We start from the raw sequence: 22013 nt of genomic DNA, 5'->3' as shown, positions 1-22013 counted from the left end.
GTAAGTATGCTGATTTTTATACTGACATTTTATAGAATCATAGTAACACGCAGTTTGGGAACAATGTTGATATAAAAAGATAGCATTGCTAGAACTATTAAACTGCATTATCATTTCACTTCAGCATGCAAAGCAACTTGCAAGTTAAGTATTTTCTATATAAATTTCACTTAACTTTTTTTTTGTCTCGTCAGAGAGGCCAAGCAATGTTGAATGTGACCCTCAATATAGCCCTACGCTCAACCTTGTTTGTACGGCAGTCGGAATGTTTAACAATTCCAAGTGTACATTTTACGTTACCCTTAACAATGTAATTTTTGTTTCTTTTTGTTTCTTATATCTTAAATTCTATCTCATTTTTTTTTCTTTTCTTTCCGAATATCTGTATATATACATTGATTTCATGCTCATGTTTATGTTTATTTTTAGAGTGATCATTATGAACAAACAAATATAAGCTATGGCAACAAAGATGGAAAACCAAGGTGTAGTCTACACTTACAATCTGTAGATGTTGGAACAGAGTACAACATAACGGTTACAATATACCCAAATGTAACAGGAAATGATACGGATATACAGTTTGGATCTAGCAAAACATTTACAGGTTGTTTTTCATTATATGTAATGGCTTCTAGTGGTGTGTATATTACGATAACTGTATTCCTCACTAATCTTCGGACAAGCCTGATTATTTATATCAAGACAAAGTAACAAATAGAGGAAGTAAGAAGTTTATTTATTGTTCGTATATTCATAGATTGAGACATGTACAACATGGTAACTAGAACAGTAGAACATTGTATTGATATCATTTACACGGATTGAGCCCGTACATGATTTACAAAATGTTGATTTTTTTTCTAAATTTTATATTTACATGTGCTTTTAAAATACAAAATTGATGTATACATTACAGGTTTTTTTCATCTTATTCTGATAGGCAATTCGTATTCTACACATTTTAAACAATTAAAAGCAAAACAATTGTTAAAAATCGATATTTTTGATCAAAATCTATGCTTTCTCACTGTGAACCGCACTTATTATCTACATTGAGATCAATTCTAATTTTTTACCCAAAAATCTCATTTTAAAATCATAGATCTAGGTCAGGGGTTCTCAACCTGGGGTTCGCGACCCCCTTTGTGGACGATTGACGATTTGCCAGGGGTCGCCTAAGACTGTCGATAAATGGATTGTTTTTGTCAATTCTATTGCTGTGTAAGTATGGGTGGGTGGGGGTCGCGGAAGAGTGGGGGGTTGTAGAAAGGGGTCACCGAGCTTAAAAGGTTGAGAACCGCTGAACTAGGTGAATTGTACACAATGTCCACGCTATGGATTGGGCATGTATAAGATAAGTGCAACTATGGCAGAAACATTTAGAAAGATGAATGAACAAATGATTTCAAGTCTTCCTAAGATAGCTGTTTGAAAGTTATATGCATTATTCATACAACCCATTTTTTTTCACCCTTTCAGACCTTGCGATCTATAAGATGATGTGAAGGTCGGTTAAGTAGGGTGTCATGTCGACAATATAACAACCAACCGTCCTTAAGTTCCCCAACTAAAGTCAGGCAGATATTACAATAGGGTGGACTTGTAGTATTGTATACAGTAATTTAGAGATCCACTGTTAACACACTAAACTCGAATATGTCCAGTCAAATGTAAATTATATTACACATTATTGTGTTGGTTTTCACAATTTTACAAAAACTGTGGTGTAGACAAATAATTGGGAGATCATCATCCGTCCCTTGATTTTAAACGTAGAGTTACTGTGACAGTTCGCGTGACAAAATCCCTCCACTTTTCTCGGTCAGCAGCTGTTCTGAGCAGGATATCAAAATGTGAGATCGTCCATTCTTTTATGTTATCCAGTCAGATTTTCTTTGGACGACCCTTTTTCGTGCTTCCTTCACTGTACCTTGAAGAATGACTTAGAAAGTGATGCTTTTTGTCAAAAATGTTTAACATTTTATAATACTGTTTTTTTTCAATTGCAAATATTTACTCCCATAACTTCTACCAGTATCTTACTTTACCCTCTTCAAATGCAGACTGACTAAATAGTTGATATCACATGACCAAGGATGTGAGTTTCAACCCTGACCACATGTTGAAAAGTCGTATACATTTTAATTAAACTTTTTAGTTTGTTACTAAAAAAATTAAATTAAACTACGATTTTAACTAAACTTTTTTTTTCTAGTTAAACAGTGGCCTTAATTACTGTTTTAGTTAAACTTAAAGTTTCTAACTTTATAGTTAACTTTTGCCCATCACTATCGATTTGTGGGCAAGATGGTATGGTCATGCCAGGGCCGATTTTGACACTCATCCCCCCCCCCCCACTTTAGGTCCAAGGAAATTTTATTTTGCTGTAAGTGTGTGCAGGAGGAGGGAAGAGCCTAAATGAGTGAATGAACAGAAAAAAACAATATGAAATATGCTAAAAGCTGATATTGACTCTGAATTATGAAAAGCCAGCTTAATTAGCCACAAAATGTTAAATTAACTTACAATTGCAAATTGTTTCACTTATATATCCATAAAAAAATTTTTTTCATTAATTTTTACATGTTTATAGATTATAGATTATATCGTTTCTTAAAAAGTTAATACACTTGCTTTTAAATTATCAGATGATGGGCAACAAATTACTGCATATACAACAATGAATAATAGTATGTTCTCACCTAGTAAGTATTATTTAAATCAATATATATATATATATTATATATGTGCATAAATGTATATATGTATGTAGGATTAACGTCATTAACGTCATATAGGCTAGCTTAGATCAATATATTTTACTGTATTGTTATATTACTCTGATTTTGATAATTAATATTTGGTATCAGTGGATTTCTGAAAAAAATGTATGAATATAGGAAATCGACTATCTACAATTATTTAAAAAATGAAATGTTTGATGTTAAAATATGTTATTCTTTACAGCCCTTATTCTTTTTTACGCTATTGCTTTTAATTATTTATAAATGTTAGTCCTAATATCATTTGAAAATTATTTTCTAGATTTCAGTAGGCCTACAACAATAGAGAAACAGTTTTTGTGTAATGAAATAGAAGAAGAAATAAGTGTTACCACTTACAGTTTTATGCCAAAAGATTTGTATGAATCACTTTCATTTCCGTTACGGAACCTTACATCTCAAGAATGTAATGTTTCAAACTTAAGTTTTCAAAATGTCACACTCTGTGTAAACACTTCAAGTTTAAGTGCACCAAGGAGTTTTGTGTGTCTAACGGATGAGGACAATGTTTTTATCTACTGCTATGTGAATGGAACTATTAAAATAGTGTGCTTTAAGAACGATAAAAGAAGTAGAGGTAGGACAACATAACAAAAAAAAAAATCTTTATTGTCTATAAGGAAATTTGTCTTACAATGTGCGCATTGAAAGCACTAATTGCATTTCGCAATAGTAAACCATGCATTAAAATTAACTAAATAAATAAAGAAATTATAATGATGATAACGTTCTCCACAAACCAATATATATATATATATATATACAAGGCCGGTCTTAAGCCACTGTAACTTATGCGATCGCAGTGGGCCCCTCGCTTTCATGGACCCCGCGCTAATTGGTGGGAAGCGTGGTCGAGAGGCCAAGTGCGCTTGAACTTGGCTTGTCTTGGCTACCTAGAAGGGGGCTCGAGGTTCGACACCCGACTCGGGCAGAGTTGCGTTTACTGAGCGCCTAAAGGCAGTACGGAAAATCAATTCTTAGATACCCTCCCCCCCCCCACACTGGTCCACACACAAATGAGATTGGACCAAAGCGCTCTGAGCATGCTATAAGCATGAAAGTAGCACTATATAAAAGCCAAAATAATGATTCTATGTGTAATTATTAAATTGCAAAATATATACGAAAAATTCCTGGAAATGTCCTGCATTTATTAAAATCTCCTGAAAAATTGACAAAATTGTCATTTGTGTTTGTCATTTATTTTCCAAAAACGCCAATCCTACGTGCGATAAAAAAAAGGGAATCGTCAGTTTTCAAGTAATAAGACGTGATAACCGAAAGTTCCAATACCTTATTTACTTTTATAGTCAATGGGATATAACTATGCCATAGGTTGCAAGGTTAGTAAATTAAAGTTAATTTGATCGCAATTTTGTACTTAGTAAAGAATCAATAAAAATGCAAAATCGAATTTTTTTTCTAATACAAAATCTTAATTTTCACATATTATCCTTATTTCCACCCAGACTAGGCCCCGCGCAATTAGTTTCGCATAGGGCCCCGCAATTGTTAGGACCGGCCCTGTATATATATATATATATATATTACCTAGACTGGACGCTCCGATCTTTAAATATAGATGTAGTGAACACATTTTAAAAAGCATAAACATGATGTTTTTTCGTTAACTAGTTATAAGTAGTAAAGTTTTGTGTGTGTGTGTGTTTTCTTCTTTAAATGTAACATATGTAATATATATGCCTAATCATTATAGTGTTTATTCTGAGTAAGTAAACATCGTAAACAAGAGCCCACTCGTCTCAAAAGTATTTTTTTAATTGCTTTATTTTTTTAAATAAGCAAAATTTTATATAAAATATATACATATATTAATATACATTATACACACTTACATGTACATTTAAAACTAAACTCATACGTATGTTGTTTTCTTTCAAAGTTATGGTTTTACTTGGTCAATTCAATTATCTTGCAATGCAATAATTTTTTTTCTATCTATTCTTAGCAAGAGCTTTTATGCTACTTTTGATTGTCTCATCAACTTTAGTATTGGTGTCAGCTTCACTTACAACGTACGCATTGAGAAAATATAAAGGTATTTTTTTTATATTCGTTTATAAGTTGTTTTAAAAAACCTGGTAGGCCTGAACTACGTCATCAGTTTAAAGTTGACACATTTGTATTTATGATTTGATCATTATGATTTGTTGGCAATACTAATATAATATACATACATAAACACACACACATACGTACATACATACACACATACGTACATACATACATACATACATACATACACACATACATACATACATACATACATACATACATACATACATACATACATACATATTTCGTAGAAAATTAGAGGTGCCTTACCAACGTGACACACCTTTAATGATCTATTGCAGAAGGCCCAGAGGCCAGTTTAAAAAAAGCAACACTTGTACGACTTTGCCTGGTCACAGACACACATCAGACATCAGGTGACAGGTGGCAGGTGGTAAATAACACTCGAGACGTATGCGCAATCGTACAACATACTGTTCTCCAAAACATTCACAGCCTTCAGAAACGAATCTATATCATGCTGAGTTATATTTTTTTAATGAATGAAGGCCAGACAGAAATTGTATACATAAATGTTCTTAAAACTTAAGTGGCCTCTTATGATAAAAGGCCAGCGCAATAAAGCGCGAAAAAAAAACAAGGTAACAATGACAGTTTGTATGGAAAACACAAACTCAAAATCGACCCCCCCCCCCCGAAGTGGTTCGCTATGATAGGTAAATATAGGCAGGTTTCAATATTTTTGGAAATAATATTAGAAACTTTGATTAACACACTATCAACAACTACAACTGTACCTCCATCAATACAAAAAGAAGTGGAGTGCTTGTGTCGAAAGTGTTGCTGATACTGTTGTATTATTAGTTCGACTAGCGACCTAATACTATACCACTGGATACCGAGATTTATTAATGCTATAATTATTACATTGTTAGCGTGGTCGAGAGGCCAAGTGCGCTTGAACTTGGCTTGGCTTCCTACAAGGGAAACCAACTCCTAGATACCCCCTCCCCCCACTGGTCCACAAATGAGATTGGACCAAAAGCGCTCTGAGCATGCTATAAGCATGAAAGTAGCGCTATATAAAAGCTATAATAATAATTTATATGTATTAAATGAACCGAGAGTTACGAAAATATAGTTACATTTAGGAATCACAAAAAAACGCATCATGAATGAATAGAGCAGAAACATAATTAATACAGCTATTGGACCACACGATGACATGCTAACATCTGTCAAAAAAAAAAGTAAACTCAAACTAAATGGCTAGATCACAAGGTCCTCGGGGCTAGCAATAACATTCCTTGTGGAACAGTACCAGGCATAAGATGAAGAGGAATACAAAGAAAGTGATGGGAAGACAAGACAATAATAGAATATGCATCCTCCGTTTGGTACCATTCAACTCAAGAAAGCATTAAGAAACTGGAACAGACACAAAATAGAGCAGTGAGATTCATAACAAACGAATATTCACATTTGACTAGAGTAACACCTTAAGTTAAATCAATAAATTTAGAAAGCCTTCAGAAAAGAATATTCAAAAGTAAAGTAGCAATCATACATAAAACACAGAACCATAATCTTCAAATACAAAAACAAAATCTAATAAAATACACAGAAAGACAAAAAGATAAAGGCACATTCCTCGTCCAATCTGATAGGACAAATGTGTAGAAATGCTACTTCTTCCCTAGCGCTATTAGAGCATGGAATGGGATTGCCTGAGCTAGCCAGGAAAACCAGTGACTTGGCAGAATTTAATTCATTGGTTAATATGCATGACTATATGCAAGACGCGTAAGTAACGTCTGTATTATATAAGACTAAGATAAATAAGAGGGTTAGACCTGTCAATGAATACAATTTTAACAAAGGCAAAGGGAAGAAAGGAATAGAGAAAGACAGTTGAAAGACCTTGTTTGGTCACCCAACGATCCAAAAGACTAAGTGAAAGGTAAAGATGAAGTAAAAAGTGAACCTGGCCTAACTGATGTTAATTGATGGTTATCTAATGGATCTAATGGATCTTAATTTGTAAAAGGCCAATCTCTCTTTCAAAACCTCAATAAATATAACTCTTCTCTTAACCCTTAAAGTGCTGAGCTGTTTTACAATGAGTGCATACAAAATGGAATTACAATTCTGATGTTTAGAGGCTAAACTACCATACGTGTTTTAAGGGTTAATAAAAACCAAAACCTTGTCCCGTTAGCCGTGTGTATATCGGTTCATGGCACCACAATACTGCATAATATGAAACACTGCTTATAAATTATTCTTTTTAATTATCTTCCATTTATATGCATACTAAATAGATTTTTTTCTCTTTGATAAAAAAAACAACAACATTTTTTTTAATATATGTAGGTAGTTAGTATTACAGAAATTACTTTGATTTACAATACAATTTTGAAACACAAAATTGACAAAAATTTAACTCTGTTTGCATAAATGTGTAAAAAAAAATGGTTGGAAGTCGCATTCCTTACTTAATAGTTGTAAAAATGGTGTATTTTTAAGAAAAAAAACTACTTCAAAGTTGATTTTGAAAATGTAAAAATAAAAAAAAGCCGTTGCATCAGACCTTGAAAGGTCTAAAATATCATGATGTCTGATTTTTAATATGCTTATTAGTTTACGAGGTCTAATCGGGCCGGACGGCCGGACAGACAGAGACCACACAAAACTAATAGCGGCTATTCCCCTTTCGGTGGCCGCTAAAAAAACAGTTAAATGACATTATTTTAAAATGCTAATTTGATTCGTTGCTTTGAATCTACTAACCGTTTAGTCAAATAATGATAATGTAAAGTAGCTGTAACTTTGAAACCTCAATAGCATTATAATAAAAACTATTTAATAAATCTTGAAAGAATATGTGATACTTGTCTGTCAATGCCACATTAGTTCCAGCAATCAACAAATAGGCAACGCCTCTTCTGGATTTCGTTCCACATTAGATCTATAACTTATTTTTTACACTTTAAAATAAAGTAATCAACTTTGTCACATGTAAATTATGAGTGAGTCTGGTGTGAATGTACACTTTGGTTTCTTATAGTTATAATGTTTTTTGTTTGGTGTAATGCTCAAATTGTAAGACAAATTTCCTTACGGATAATAAAGATTATTATTATTATTATTATTATACAGATGCCTGTTGTTCCCTCTGTCACTATATTTAGGATTTCTCATTGCATATAAAAGCAAAGCAAACCTCATTTTTGCATCGCTTTGTCAATATTATCAATACGAATTATTTTATTTAAATCCTCAGACATAAATGATGCGTTTTTTTTTTTTCTTTCACAGATTATATTGTACTTTGTGAAAAGGGTATCAGTTACAGAAGATTAAGGTAAACTCGATTATTTTCTAGTACATCAATTTAACTAAACATTGTATCAACATAGTGATTATTTATGTTCATTGTTATAAAAAAAAAAGCCGCATAAACAAGACAGCTGGAGGTCAATCAAAAAGTCCGCGAGATACACATTTGAGAGCTAAAGAAAATCTGCTGTCGAGGACAGACGTAGAAGGCGAAAAGAAAATCTTAATCGACCACCGAAAATAAAGAGAAAGAGACTAACTTAAGAGAAAGAGAGTAACTGAAAAGAAATAGAGTAACTAAAGATATAGAGACTAACTGAAGAGAGAGAGAGAAAGAGACTCACTGAAGAGAGAGAGAGCGAGATTAACTAAAGAGAAAGAGACTAACTGAAGAGAAAGACACTCACTGAAGAGAAAGAGACTCACTGAAGAGAGAGAGAGAGAGAGAGCGAGATTAACTAAAGAGAAAGAGACTCACTGAAGAGAGAGAGAGAGAGAGAGAGAGCGAGATTAACTAAAGAGAGAGAGACTCACTGAAGAGAGAGAGAGAGAGAGCGCGCGAGATTAACTAAAGAGAAAGAGACTTACTTAAGAGAAAGAGACTCACTGAAGAGAAAAAGACTCACTGAAGAGAGAGAGGGAGAGAGACAAACTGAAGAGAGAGAGAGAGAGAGTAACTGAAGAGAAAGAGACTAAATGAAGAGAAAAGACTGAAAGAGAGAATTACTGAAGAATAAGAGACTAACTGTACTTTTTATATTACCGAAATGGTGGGTTTTATTTAATGTACCATAAGTTTAACTAGGACATTCTGGTAAAGGTAAGCTCGAGTTTCTACTTCTAATTCTAATTGATTCTATAAAATCAATTATAGCAAAGAATATTTATTTAACGGCTCTTTGACTCAATTTTAATTCTGTAATTTGTAAAATATGTCTGTTTCGGGTGACCACTGACCTAGGACACACTCACTCAAACTTCAATATAAAAGAATTCCCTTCCTTCTTCTAAAATTAGCGATTACAACAGAAAAAGAGTTATACCTTTTTATGTAATCAATATTTTAACAATCAAACTTTGATTCATACATGAGAGAAATTAAGACACTTAATATATTTTTGTGAAGTGTAGCTAACAGAATGTATAGGATATTAAAATACATATAACTTTAAAACTTGCCTGAATTTTAGAAACATAGAAATGGCCTCATTCAGTCATGAAACGAGTATGGATTCAACTCATAGAAAAAAAGATGAATGCCTGGCATTAGCCTTTGTCGCCCACACCTTGTTTCCCCCCCCCCCCCCGTCCTCGTCCAAAGAAACGACAAGTGCCGATACAGTTTTGAATCAGCGGCATCGCAAGCCAGGCCTGCGATGCCGCTGATTCAAAACTGTATCGTTTGTGTCTGCCAGGATACGAAGGCTGACTTACTAGCCAAGCTCGGTACAAAACTGGACCCTGTGGACGAGCCACAGACATTTGAGCAGGCGCGTCGATTGTGGACGAGTGGACGAGAGAAAAATGGCGTAAAAATTTGGGAAAACGGTACCACGGGTAGGGAGGTCTGGCAAAACCTAAAAGGGCTCTCAAAATTGGACGAGTGGTGGCGGTTGAACAGGGAAGACCAGGTGACAATCGCTAGGTACAGAACGGGACATTGTCCAATCGGAGCCTATTTTGTTAAATTTAAACCAAACTTCGATTCACGCTGCAGACACTGCCAGGATGACGTTGAAACGGTTAACCACATCCTTTACGAGTGCACAACACTACACCACAAAACGAAACTGGAACGCATGGTGAGTTGGCCCCGATACGGAGACAGGGAAACTCTGTAACGAACTGCCGCTTTCCTTGTCCGTGTTATCAGAGAATAGATTTCTCAACACGGTACCTTAGTGCGAAGAGACTCACACAGCTGTGCCAGGATGTAGCTGTGCTGTAAACTGCCAAATGGTCGCCGGCTCCTGAGTTTTCCTCAGGATTGACTTCTGAAGCATAATAGAAACAAAATAATAGATCTATGTAATATTAATAAATATTTGAGAGTCAGCGATAAATGGATATTTCTGCTTTACTACTGATACATGATAAAAAAGCATGACATGTAGTAAAATTGGTATATCTGTGGTAGTGACTCGTATAGGATAGCAGTGTGTATACTAACTGCTGACACATCAGACACAAGCCAGGTTGCTTTGAGTGTCAACTGCATCCAGGGACGGCTGTACAGGATGTGCTTGCATGAACTCAAAAGAATATCACTTCCGACATTGTCATCAGATCATGTAGAAATGACTGGCGTTTTCTGTGATTTAGAGAGACAAGACGTAGAATGTAAAGAGCGATTGTGGTACTATTCAAATCGGTCCAGGGAAGTTCGGCACAGCAAGGCGGACCTTACCATAAGTCCAGAGTGAATCAGTTAAAGTCCTGGATAAGAGTGAGACCAGAAGAAATTCGTACTGCTGTATGGTTAACTGCTATAAAGCATTCGTACAGTCATAGTTTCTTGTTGCCAATTGTAAAGTATTAACTGTTGATTTCAGTGTTAAAGAAATACGTTATTTGTATCCCAAATCGCATACTTCCTAGGTCGGTTGTGTCGTGATGTGCAGCGTTTGTAGAGAACTTGACAGATAGGTGGAGCACAAACCATCAACAAGAACTTTAAAAGGATATAGACAGAAGGTCTAGAAAATAAAATGAAAAAAACAACAAAAAAAACTTTAACAATGACCCAATGCTCTGATCTAAACTATGAAACAGCCATTTTAAGTCAGTATAGTTACACCACGTCACTGAACGGTTATCTTCAGCCTGGATTACGTAAATCCCCTAGTGCTACTGGAGGCGCGGTAACTGATTGGTAAAGCGCTTGGCTTTCCGAACCGAGGGGTCCCGGGTTCGCAACCTGGTGAAGACTAGGATTTTAAAATCGGGATTTTTAGGGCGCCTCTGAGTTCACCCAGCTCTAATGGGTACCTGGCATTGGTTGTGGAAATGGCGGTTGGTCGTTGTGCTGGCCACATGACACTCTCGTTTTCCCTGGGCCACAGAAACAATGACCTTTACATTATCAGTCATATGGATAGGTCCGAAAGGTTAAAAAAAAATACTAGTAGTATTTGTAAATTTAAAAAAAAATTAGGTCATTCATAGCTTACAGAAAGAAACTTAGTATTTTTATATTACATTACACAATAATGCAAGTCGGTTTTGTTATAATTTTTTTTTCTTCAGGAAAACATCTATTGATATAGAGTTTGAAGGTGACATTTTACTTTCTCAAAATCATGTTTGTGTTATTGTTTTGCTTTTGTGGTTTTCATTTTCGATTTAGAGAATTTGGGATTGGTTGTTTAGTTAAATAAAGAGATTCTATAGCAAAGTGACAGTACGTAACCTAGTTGATTAATAAATGTATTTGTTTACTCGGTGTCTATTACATCAGTGGCGTAGCATCCATGGCGCGAAGGGGTTCAATGAACCCGGGCCCACGACCGGGCCCACGACAGCCTGTGGCCATAACAACAATGGCGCAAAGGGGCTCATTGCCCAGTTAGGGCCCACATGAGATGAAGTGACCGGGGATGTAATGACCAAAGATGAAATGACCGGGAACCTAGTCCTAAGCGTGCGTTTAAGGTGACAATCATTTCCATATCGTCCCATCTCCCTTCCCCCCCCCCCCAGTTTGTTTATAAAACCATTGATAGTATTACAGGAATAGGGGGAGGGGATGGGGTGATTTTGATTAAGAAAATATTAATGTGTTGTACAGGGGGAAAGCATAGAAAAAAGGGTGAGGGGTGACAACAACAATTATGTCTATAGTCTATTTCGATACAGCTGTGAAATATTTAATTTTCTTAAAGCTTAATCGTTTTAAATTTCTATTCTGTATTTAAATTATGTAAAATATAATATCAATGTGCATTACAGCATTTCAAATTGGTTTGAGCTATTGCAGTTTATGATTTAATACTTGTAAATTATGAGAACTTATAAATAAAAAAAGCCCACAAAGAGGCAAGAGGGCCCCAAAAAAAGAGGCAAAGAAAAGACGCCTAAGGCCCAAGGATTCCCATGATGATAAAGCTAAAATTGAGGTTTCCTATCAGAAGAAGAAAAAAGAGGAAACAGACTTAGGGAGCATGTTTAGAACAAGATCTCGAAGAAAGTAAGATGACTACATGGATCAGGAAATAGTGCCTTTCTCTAACCAATGCTTAGTATTTGCTTGAAATTTGGTTCATAGCTCTTAAACAAAGTTAATACCTTTATATGTACACAAAAACCTCAGAAAATTGCTAAGAATATTGAAATTTGACAATAAAATAAAAGCCCCACAGATTCAAAACAAGATTATAGGCCTGTTGGGCAATGCAGTGCTGGCAAAAATACCGGTACTTTAGGACATTCATTCAGCATCATTTGTCTCTTTCATTAGTGGCTGCTCTCAAGACGTATGCATGTTGAAATTAGAAATAAATGCACTGGTTTCTCACCTTGCTACATACAAGGACAGAGTAATGTTAGTAAATAAATATTCCAACTATTTACTGTTAAATAATAGACGTAGAATTAGATACTAGTTTGTATTAATGTTTCAAAGTTTTACATCTAGAAGTGTTTTAGAAATGTCAATGTGTAGAATGGGAGCTAAAGCTCATAAAATTTTTCTTTATATATTTCAAACTCTCTTAACTCGTTTGATTATGTTAAAAAAAAATATACAAACATTGACTTTTTATTCGTGTTGAAGTTCCTCTTAAAACGGAATAAGGTTATTAAACAGCTACTCTAATTTGCATTGTAATGTCTTTGGGTAAATAAGCCGATACATTCAGATTATTCAATTGTTTTGTCGCACATTACAGTCGTCTTATTGAGGGAGAGGGGCCCACCAATATATTCTTGAACCCGGGCCCACGGGTATCTTGCTACGCCACTGTATAACACATTATATACTCTGGTACACTTAAGCGACAATGTTAAATATACAATTTGCGTAGGTTCTAAGTTTGTCTACTCACGCATTGTTTTCAGTTGTACTGCACAGTTGGTCACACTTCAGTTACTTCATGCTGTATAAATTTTAATCATGTCATCATAATTATTTATAGAATGGACATGTCGCATACATTTACGTGCGTTGGATTAGTAATGAACATTACATTTATTCATGTGTAAAGTTATTGAAATAAGTTATCGGTAACCATTGTATATATATATTGAAAGGAATACTTATATTTATATATATATATATTAGTTCAAAGATCTTCTACGTGTTTTATAATATAAATAGTCGCAAGATACATGCTCGCTCATTCGAACTCAGAAAATGTCATACGTATCAGTATTCCTTCTGTAGTAATTCTGGCCAGTAGCGTATCTAGAGTATTTGATGCCTTGTGCGGTACCTCATCTTGATGCCCCCCCCCCACCCACCAAAAAAAAAAACAAAAACAAAAAAAAATAATTAATAACATTGCAAAACCTGTTCAAAATAATATATATTCATAAATCAAATATTGTTAATTCAAAAAAAATCACTTTGACATAAACATACTACAAATGAATTTTACGGACTTTTTTACTGGCAAAAGTATCAATAATTTTATCGAAATCCATTTTTTCCACCAGCTCTTGTTCAATGGACAAAATGGCCAAATTAGTGAGTCATCTTTGATCGCAAATAATTCTTGATCAGTTTAAGTTTGGAAAAACTTCGCATGTAGCGACGCTTACCGCAATAGTCAAAAATATGCGAATCATGATGACGATATTCGGGACTGAATCATCTAGCTGATATTTATAAAATTCAAGAGCTCAACAGGTCTTTGTTTTGGAAGTTTGGAGGCTTCTGGTGAAACTGTGACAAACCGTTGAAGCCTCTTTTGCTCCAGCAGAAATTCGTTTTTATCAATGTCGCTAGGAGTACTATCGAGATTGATTTCGACCTGAGGATTTAATATCTGGAAAGGCGGCTAAAATTCATATCTATCTGCTACATCATGAAGTTGCTCGAATCGGGTGATTATTTCTTGAACAATCCTGTCCAAGGTAGAATAAATTTCCCTTCGTAGCTCTTCTTTGTGTGTAAGTACAGAGTAGTCACTTTTCTCACCAGGCATGTTTTTCTTATGGCCAATACGTTTTTGAGGTTCTGTACTGATTCTCAGATCTGAACACACGCTTTCGGCAAAGGTAATGCTGGCTTCAGCGACGTCCTCTCGATTACTACTTAAAAATGCCTCTAATGTTTTTAGTTTGAGTTAGCAGTCTCGAATAGACAATCCTTGTTTTTGAAGGTAGAATTGCGCATCATTAGTTTCAGTTAATACAGGAGCCCAAAATCCAAGATAGGTGAGAAAATTAAAAGACTGAACAGCAACCAATAATCCACCTGCTTCAGATCTAGTCGATGAATTTTCATCTCTGTTAGTTAATGTCGCCAGAGTTTGAGCAGGCAATAAATAGTGATTTCTAGAATACGTTTTTGGACACCGTAGTTTTGACCTTTCATGACCGCAGCATTATCATAGCCTTGACCGCTGCAGTCCATTATGTCTAAGCCATCCGAACGCAGTTTCTCTAGAATCATCTCAGCGATTCCAGCAGCATACTTGTCCTTTGTGTCGATGAAGTCAATAAAAGACTCACGAACCTGCACCCAGTCATTATCCATGACAACGTACCGTAAAATTTATTTCGGAAGTTTGATCCAGCTTTGAGATGTCAGGTGTACTGTCAGAAATAATAGAGAAATATTTGGCTTGTTTTACGTGTTGTATGATTTGTTTTTTAGCGTGATCCCCCAATATTGTAATAAATTCATTTTGTATTTGTGGAGACATGTATGTATTCGGTCTGGAACAAAGGTTAGTTCGAAGCACATGCTCCCTCAAGAGTGGATCGTACTTTGATAGTAAATTTACTAACTCTCCAGGTTTTCGTCTCTTGTATAATCAAATCTAACCCTAACCCTTGTTGTCCATATTGTTTCCTACTCTCAGGCGAACTTCAAGTTCCGTCCAAGAAAGCGATGACTGAATGTGAGCTCTGCTGGTCTCATGTTTTTCTATTTCCTCCACATTGCGACCAATTGTCAAAATCATTTGGGCTGTCCACTGAAAGAATTCCTATTAGAAGAATTAATACTTGCCCTTCGTGGAGGAGATTGTCAGCCCCACAAATAAACATGTCCCTAATAGGGCAAGAGGGAGCCACCAAGAGGCGATTAACACCTGCCATACTCCAAAACTTGGCATCAGCTACACTAAAGTCCTACCCATAAGATGCCATTTTCTGCTAAACCTATGGGTCGGTAATGAGGGACCCCGATAGATCTGGATATGGGGCCCTTATAGACTACACAGACTGGACAGAACCAGTGATGCCGATTTCTCCGTCTGAGCTTAAAAGGGTTTTGAGGCGCCAGCCAGACTAGTCAGTCTTGAGCACTGTTCATCATTTTGTTTACGTTACAGTATTACAATTAACTAGTTAATTTAAAAAAAAAACTCGTAGAAAACAAAGGTTAGCTTATTTAAAAAATTGACATTACAATAGAATTATTTCAAAAATTAAACTATTAAGAATCATAAAGAAATGAATAAACTAAGACAATTGTTTAGAGCAAGTGTTAAGTAATATATTTGTAAACTCAATATCTAGATTAAACCAATGGACTAAACAATGAAGTAAAAAAAAGTTGGCCTATCTTCTTCTTCTTCTTTATATTACAGAGCATCGATCAGTGTAGTAACAACATGTACCGTGTGTCCGAAATAAATCTAGTAAATTAGATTCAAACTGTTCTATAGCTTACATTGTATTGAAGAAATAGTCATGGAGATGAAACAAAATAGCGACATGACTAGTTTATAAATCGTTAGTTCATGTTTACAATACAGTAGTTTATGTTTGTTCGTATCCATACAATTAGTCATTTTTACTGAAAAGGAAATAGGAATTTAATACACGCTGGGATAATTTTGGTGCCCCTCTCCACTTGGTGCCCTGTGCGGCCCGCACCACCCGCACATTGGTAGCTAGGCCACTGACTCTGGCCTACGTCCTGCATGGCATAGCACACCATTGCAAACGTGAAAAAAAAACGGTTTTTATTTTCGCCCAACAAAAAAAAAAGAATAAAAAGGGAAATAAGTGTGCGTGGTTCCTGTAAAAAAAAAAAAAAAGAAAAATGTCATTCTTTCCAGTTGATTAGGGCCTGCTTGCGTGTGGACCTAGATCAAAACAGGAAGAGTATTACTGTGGCATAGCGAATGTTAATTAATGGTACACTGGCATGAAGGGTAGGTCATTGGATATAGTAGCTAGCATTGTAATGCAGCAGCTAAGACGGGACAGTATGAATGAATGGCAATGATAGCTTTTTTTTTTATGACTGCGTTATTGACTATGGTCGGATACACATAGGGACCCTTGCAGAGCTGAATTACTGAAAGATTTAACCTTAGGATTCTACGTTTTATCTATAAATTTTGACGAATCGCTAATTTGTACACTATTTTTTCACTTTTAAGATAATTTTAAAAAAATGGGAAAATTCACTAAGCATATAAAATATTTAAATATTTTGGGTCCGTGATATAATCCAAAAAAGCGGAACCATAGACACAATGTGATTTGTAAAAAAAAAACAAAAAATAAAAAAAAACGTCTATGTCCTGCATCCAATTTACAACCAAATTAAAGAACAATCACTCTCACACGCAAAAAAAAATAATGAGTTAAACATTAAAAAGATAGCGAAGCAAATATTGTAGGCCCTACTCTTACTCGTTGAGAGTAACAGCGCACTGAAAGATAAAATTCACACAGCCTGTGTCTGTTTGAGTGTAACGTTGTATACGTTATTTCTCCCATTTCCGATTCTCGAATCAAATTAAAACAATAATTAATTGCCTTATCAAATAACTAATCGATTGACAAAATCAATTAAGCAATCTTCTTACCTATCAAACAACTAATCGATTGTCAAATCAATTGACAAAACATCTTAACAGTTAGTAATAATTACTTTATTTCGATTTAGAAGTTATACCAAAATACCTTAAAACCTTAGTAATAAATTTTCAAAGCATTAGGAACAAAACAGCAGACTTAGAAATTTTATTAGAATGTGAGAAACCAGACATAATTGCAGGAACAGAAACTTGGCTACATCCTGAAATTTATAATGCAGAAATTTTCAATAGTAATTATGAATTTTTTAGAAAAGATAGGGCTGATAACCATGGAGGAGTTCTTTTAGCAATAAAAAATACTCTTATAGCAGAAGAAATTACCTTACCTAACTCAAAAAATATAGAATCAACATTTTGTAAAATGAATACCACCTCAACATCCCTAATAATAGGCAGCATTTACAGACCACCAAATTCTAGTTTAGAATACATGCAGGAACTATGTAATCAGATTACTACACTTAAAAAGATAAATAAAAATGCAGTTTTTTGGATTATGGGTGATTTCAACCTACCTGATATAAATTGGAGAACAATAACCATAGATAGACACCAAAACCTTAAGGACATAAATGAGCTTTTCATAGAAACTTTACACAACCTAAGTTTTAGATCAAATCATTAAAAAGCCAACTAGATTAAACAACACATTAGATCTCTTCTTAACCAACAAACCTGGATTAGTAGTTGATTATGAAATTATCCCTGGTCTATCAGACCATGAGATCATAAAAATACACAGTCAGATAAAAGCAGTAGCCAATACAAAACCCAAAAGAAAAATCATACTCTGGAATAAATGTAACCTAACACAACTACACCAAGTTGCATTAAACTTTCAACAAACATTCTTATTAGAAACAGACATTAACCAACCAGTCGATGACCTCTGGAATTTCATTAAAAACCATCTTAAAAGCATTATAGAAAATCATATACCAACTAAATACACATCAAACAAAATAAATAAATGCTGGTTTAATAATAGACTAAAGAAGCTTTGTAAACAGAAGGAAAACCTATATAGAAAATTTAAAGAGACTAATGCAGAAAGAGTTTACAAAAAGTATATAAAAATTAAACACTTAACCCAAAAAGTAAGCAGACAGCTGCAGAGTGAATACATAAACAATGTAATATCTAAAGATACCAACAAAAACCTATGGTCATACATTAAGTCTAAGAAAATGGAAACAACAGGCATATCGCCATTAAAAGATGAACATAACATAATACATAATGATAATGAAACTAAAGCAAACATCCTAAACAAATACTTTGCATCAGCATTTTCAGCCCCAGGAGACAAAGGCATATTACTGAATTTGAACCAAGTAGACAACATAGAAGATATAGTAGTACAAGAAAATGGAATTCAAAAACTATTAGCCAAAACCAAACCAAATAAAGCTTCTGGACCTGATGGTATTCCAGCTAGATTACTCAAAGAACTAAGCAATTAGCTAGCCCCAGTGTTCAAAATACTCTTTCAGGCTTCACTTAACCAGGGCAGAGTACCAAAGGACTGGAAAGAAGCTAATGTCACCCCCCCTATTTAAAAAAGGAGAAAAATCTGACCCAGGAAACTACAGACCAGTATCACTTACCAGCATCACATGTAAAATACTAGAACACATAATATGTAGCAACATCATAAACCACTTAGACAAACATAATGTCCTCACACCATACCAACATGGCTTTAGGAAATATAGATCATGTGAAACACAACTAATAGGACTAATTGATGATTTTTCAAAAGGTTTAGATAATAGTGAACAAATAGATGCTATATTACTAGATTTTTCTAAGGCTTTTGACAAAGTTCACCACCATAATTTGCTTAAAAAATTATTAAAATATTTCGGCATTAATGCTCAACTGCATCAGTGGATTAAAGATTTTCTGATAGGGAGAGAACAAACTGTAATAATAAATGACTCTAAATCAACACCGATAACATTAAACTCAGGTGTACCTCAATAAACAGTCTTGGGTCCACTACTATTTTTAATTTACATAAATGATTTACCAAATTGCATTACTTCAGGAACAAAAGTCACATTATTTGCAGACGATTGCATAATATATAGAACAATAAAAACAACACAAGACACATATATTTTACAAAGAGAATTAGATGAATTACAGAAATGGGAATCAAATTGGTGCATGTCTTTCCACCCAGAAAAATGTCAGTTGTTAAGAGTAACAAACAAACTAAAATTAATTCCACTTATCTTATTCATGGCAAACCAGTAACACAGACTAAAAACGCAAAATACCTAGGTTTTATAATAAATGAAAAACTGTCATGGAATCCACATATTGATGAAACTACAAAAAAATCCAACAAAGCAATAGGATTTATTAAAATAATTAAAATGTTATTTAACCTTGGTTAGGCCAATAATAGAATATGCATCCTCCGTTTGGGACCCCTCAACATTAAGAAACTGGAACAGACACAAAATAGAGCAGTGCGATTCATAACAAACGAATATTCACATTTGACTAGAGTAACACCTTTATTAAAATCAAACGTAAAGTAGCAATCATACTTAAAACACTGAACCAAAATCTTCAAATACAAAAACAAAATTTAATAAAATACTCTGAAAGACACAAAGATAAAGACACATTCCTCGTACCATATGCTAGGACACATTTGTACAAACACTCCTTCTTCCCTAGTGCTATTAGAGCATGGAATGGGTTGCCTGAACTAGCCAGGAAAACCAGTGACTTGGCTGAATTTAAGTCATTGGTTAATATGCATGACTAAATGCATGACGCATAGGACGTAATCATCTTCTTTTTTGAAGTAACGTCTGTATTATATAAGATAAGATAAGATTTAGAGACAATACTGACCTTATGTAGAGAATTAACTCTTCGCCTAAAAATTTGAAACTAGCAATAGAAAAACAAAGAAAAGATATATATATATATATATATATAAAGAGGAAATATGCGTCAGCTTGAGCCTATGTATCTAAAATTGGATCTGAAATCAAGTCAAAAACTTAAAAAAGAAATGATCTTAAATGGCCCCTCCTTCACCCCCCCCCTATTGATCCTCGCAAAGTAACGGGATCATTGTGCATTGACCTTGACAAAAACATGTAGTAGTACTAAATGTAAACAATTGGTGCAAGATTTAGTTAGTTAGTCTAGAACAGTGATTCCCAAAGTGGTCTATATAGACCCCCAGGGGTCTATGACTACTTCCAAAGGGTCTACGAAAGTGAAAAAGTAAATTGGGGGTCTATGAGATGTCCATGGGGGTCTATGACTTTAATGTTAATACCCCATTAAAGTAACTATTTCCAACACTTATAAATGATTTGTACCTTAGTTGTAAATGTATATTACTTAATTCAAAAGTAAAATAGTTGTATTTTATTTCAATACTTATTTAAATAGTTAATTTTGTCTACATGTCAGTAATGTTTAACAAAAAGAAATCTAGATTTTAAAGCGTTGATTATTTATTTCCTTGCTAAATAAGCGATTGTCTATAATAAGAGCCTTTTTATGACCATATGAAACCAATTACACTCGAATATTATTTGAGACGATGTCACCCTGATAAAAAGAGAAAAGTGAGAAAAAGTTCAGAATAGACTCACAAAATCTTTCTTCAACATCATATAGAAAAGATGGTGGTTTGTGAGCATTTTACAAGATCTCTTTACCTATAGATACTGTAGATAAAACATTGATTTTACCAGCCCTTGAAGTAGTTTTAAAAACTGTTTTACACAAACCTTCATCTGATATTATGAAACGAATTTCTTTTAGTAACACTACAGTTCAAGGGCACATCGGTGGGATGAGCAGTAAAGCTGCTAACTGCCTAATGGTCTTCAGCTCCATATTTTTCCCCAGGGCTGACCCACGAAACCTTTCCCATGTTTGGGTGTATAGCTGCAAAGCAGCAGAGGTTTGAATTCTATTTTCCTTCGGCTAGGTAGGCTGCAAGCCAAGGCTAATGAATCCCTCCTGCCAGAAGCTTACTGGTTTAGGCGCCAGTAACTCACCTTTGCCCCTTCTCCTGTTAGTGAAAACATCTCCGCAGGCGCAATATTTGAGCCAAACGTGAAAGATCAAGAAATACACGAGAAACTCTTTGCGAATACTTTTACAATAATACATAAGGCAAATTAATAAATTAATATTTAATGTTTGAAGGACTACTTCATAGAACAACAAATTCCTATATGAAACAATATCCGTAGAAACGGATGATGAAAATACAAAAAAAAAATTTCCAATGTGCATGGTGATTCCAGCAATACACATTAATTGTTATTTTAATTGGTTTAAATTTGAATTATATCTGTAAAAAAAAGATAGATTTCTCTAACTTATGATGTAGCTTTACACTACTTTTCAATCTTTGACTCACTGCATTTAGAAATTAGTTCAAAAAATTAGTTTGTGAATGTGCAAAAATGCAATATAAGTTAAGCAGGGGGTCTACCGAAAATCAGAAAACATGGCAAGGGGTCTACGAGACAAAAAAGTCTGGGAACCACTGATCTAGAATCTCCTTTTTTGTTTAAAATTAATTATATCATTGATTCAAAATTATTGATACTATTACACTTAATATAGGCTTTGATTTTTTTTAAAGTATTTTTGTAATTTCCTTTTTTAAACTGATTTAGTTATATTATTTTAGTGCTTAGATTTAATTTTATTTAATAATCACTATAATCTTTCACTTATTTCTTTGTCAGTTATAAACATAGATAATACTGACATATACAGACTTAAAAAGCGTCGGAGCAGCACGAAAGAAGGTAATGAAATTAAATTTGAATATATATAAAATATATATATA

General features: G+C 34.3%; 2 protein-coding genes across 16 annotated transcripts in view; one reads left to right on the top strand and one right to left on the bottom strand.

Moving 5' to 3' along the window:
* The window catches only part of LOC129922870 (uncharacterized), a 47031-nt gene that overhangs the window by 18860 nt on the left and 6158 nt on the right, over positions 1 to 22013 (bottom strand). Inside the window, exon 1 of one of the 6 annotated variants that reach the window (XM_056010802.1) lies at positions 20039 to 20060. The exons of 3 other annotated variants lie outside the window; for them this stretch is intronic. The gene's annotated coding sequence lies outside the window, so the exon portion shown is untranslated. Of the gene's footprint in view, positions 1 to 3125; positions 3191 to 5132; positions 5439 to 20038; positions 20061 to 22013 lie in introns of those variants that run through there. 2 more of the 6 variants (XM_056010799.1, XM_056010803.1) reach the window with 2 other exon arrangements.
* Positions 1 to 22013, top strand: part of LOC106058223 (uncharacterized) — a 29878-nt gene that overhangs the window by 5700 nt on the left and 2165 nt on the right. For 5 of the 10 annotated variants that reach the window (XM_056010779.1, XM_056010783.1, XM_056010787.1 and 2 more), the window contains 9 exons: positions 195 to 310; positions 430 to 607; positions 2652 to 2708; positions 3049 to 3363; positions 4756 to 4845; positions 5165 to 5239; positions 8142 to 8187; positions 11409 to 11437; positions 21910 to 21972. In XM_056010779.1, the coding sequence (XP_055866754.1) occupies positions 195 to 310; positions 430 to 607; positions 2652 to 2708; positions 3049 to 3363; positions 4756 to 4845; positions 5165 to 5239; positions 8142 to 8187; positions 11409 to 11437; positions 21910 to 21972 (969 nt within the window). The remainder of the gene's footprint in view (positions 1 to 194; positions 311 to 429; positions 608 to 2651; positions 2709 to 3048; positions 3364 to 4755; positions 4846 to 5164; positions 5240 to 8141; positions 8188 to 11408; positions 11438 to 21909; positions 21973 to 22013) is intronic. The other 5 variants (XM_056010784.1, XM_056010781.1, XM_056010780.1 and 2 more) reach the window with 5 other exon arrangements.

This window comes from Biomphalaria glabrata, chromosome 14, assembly GCF_947242115.1.
Source record: "Biomphalaria glabrata chromosome 14, xgBioGlab47.1, whole genome shotgun sequence".
In the NCBI taxonomy this organism is placed as follows: domain Eukaryota; kingdom Metazoa; phylum Mollusca; class Gastropoda; family Planorbidae; genus Biomphalaria; species Biomphalaria glabrata.
Note: the sequence above shows the minus strand (reverse complement) of the source record. Positions and strands in the feature narration are given on the sequence as shown.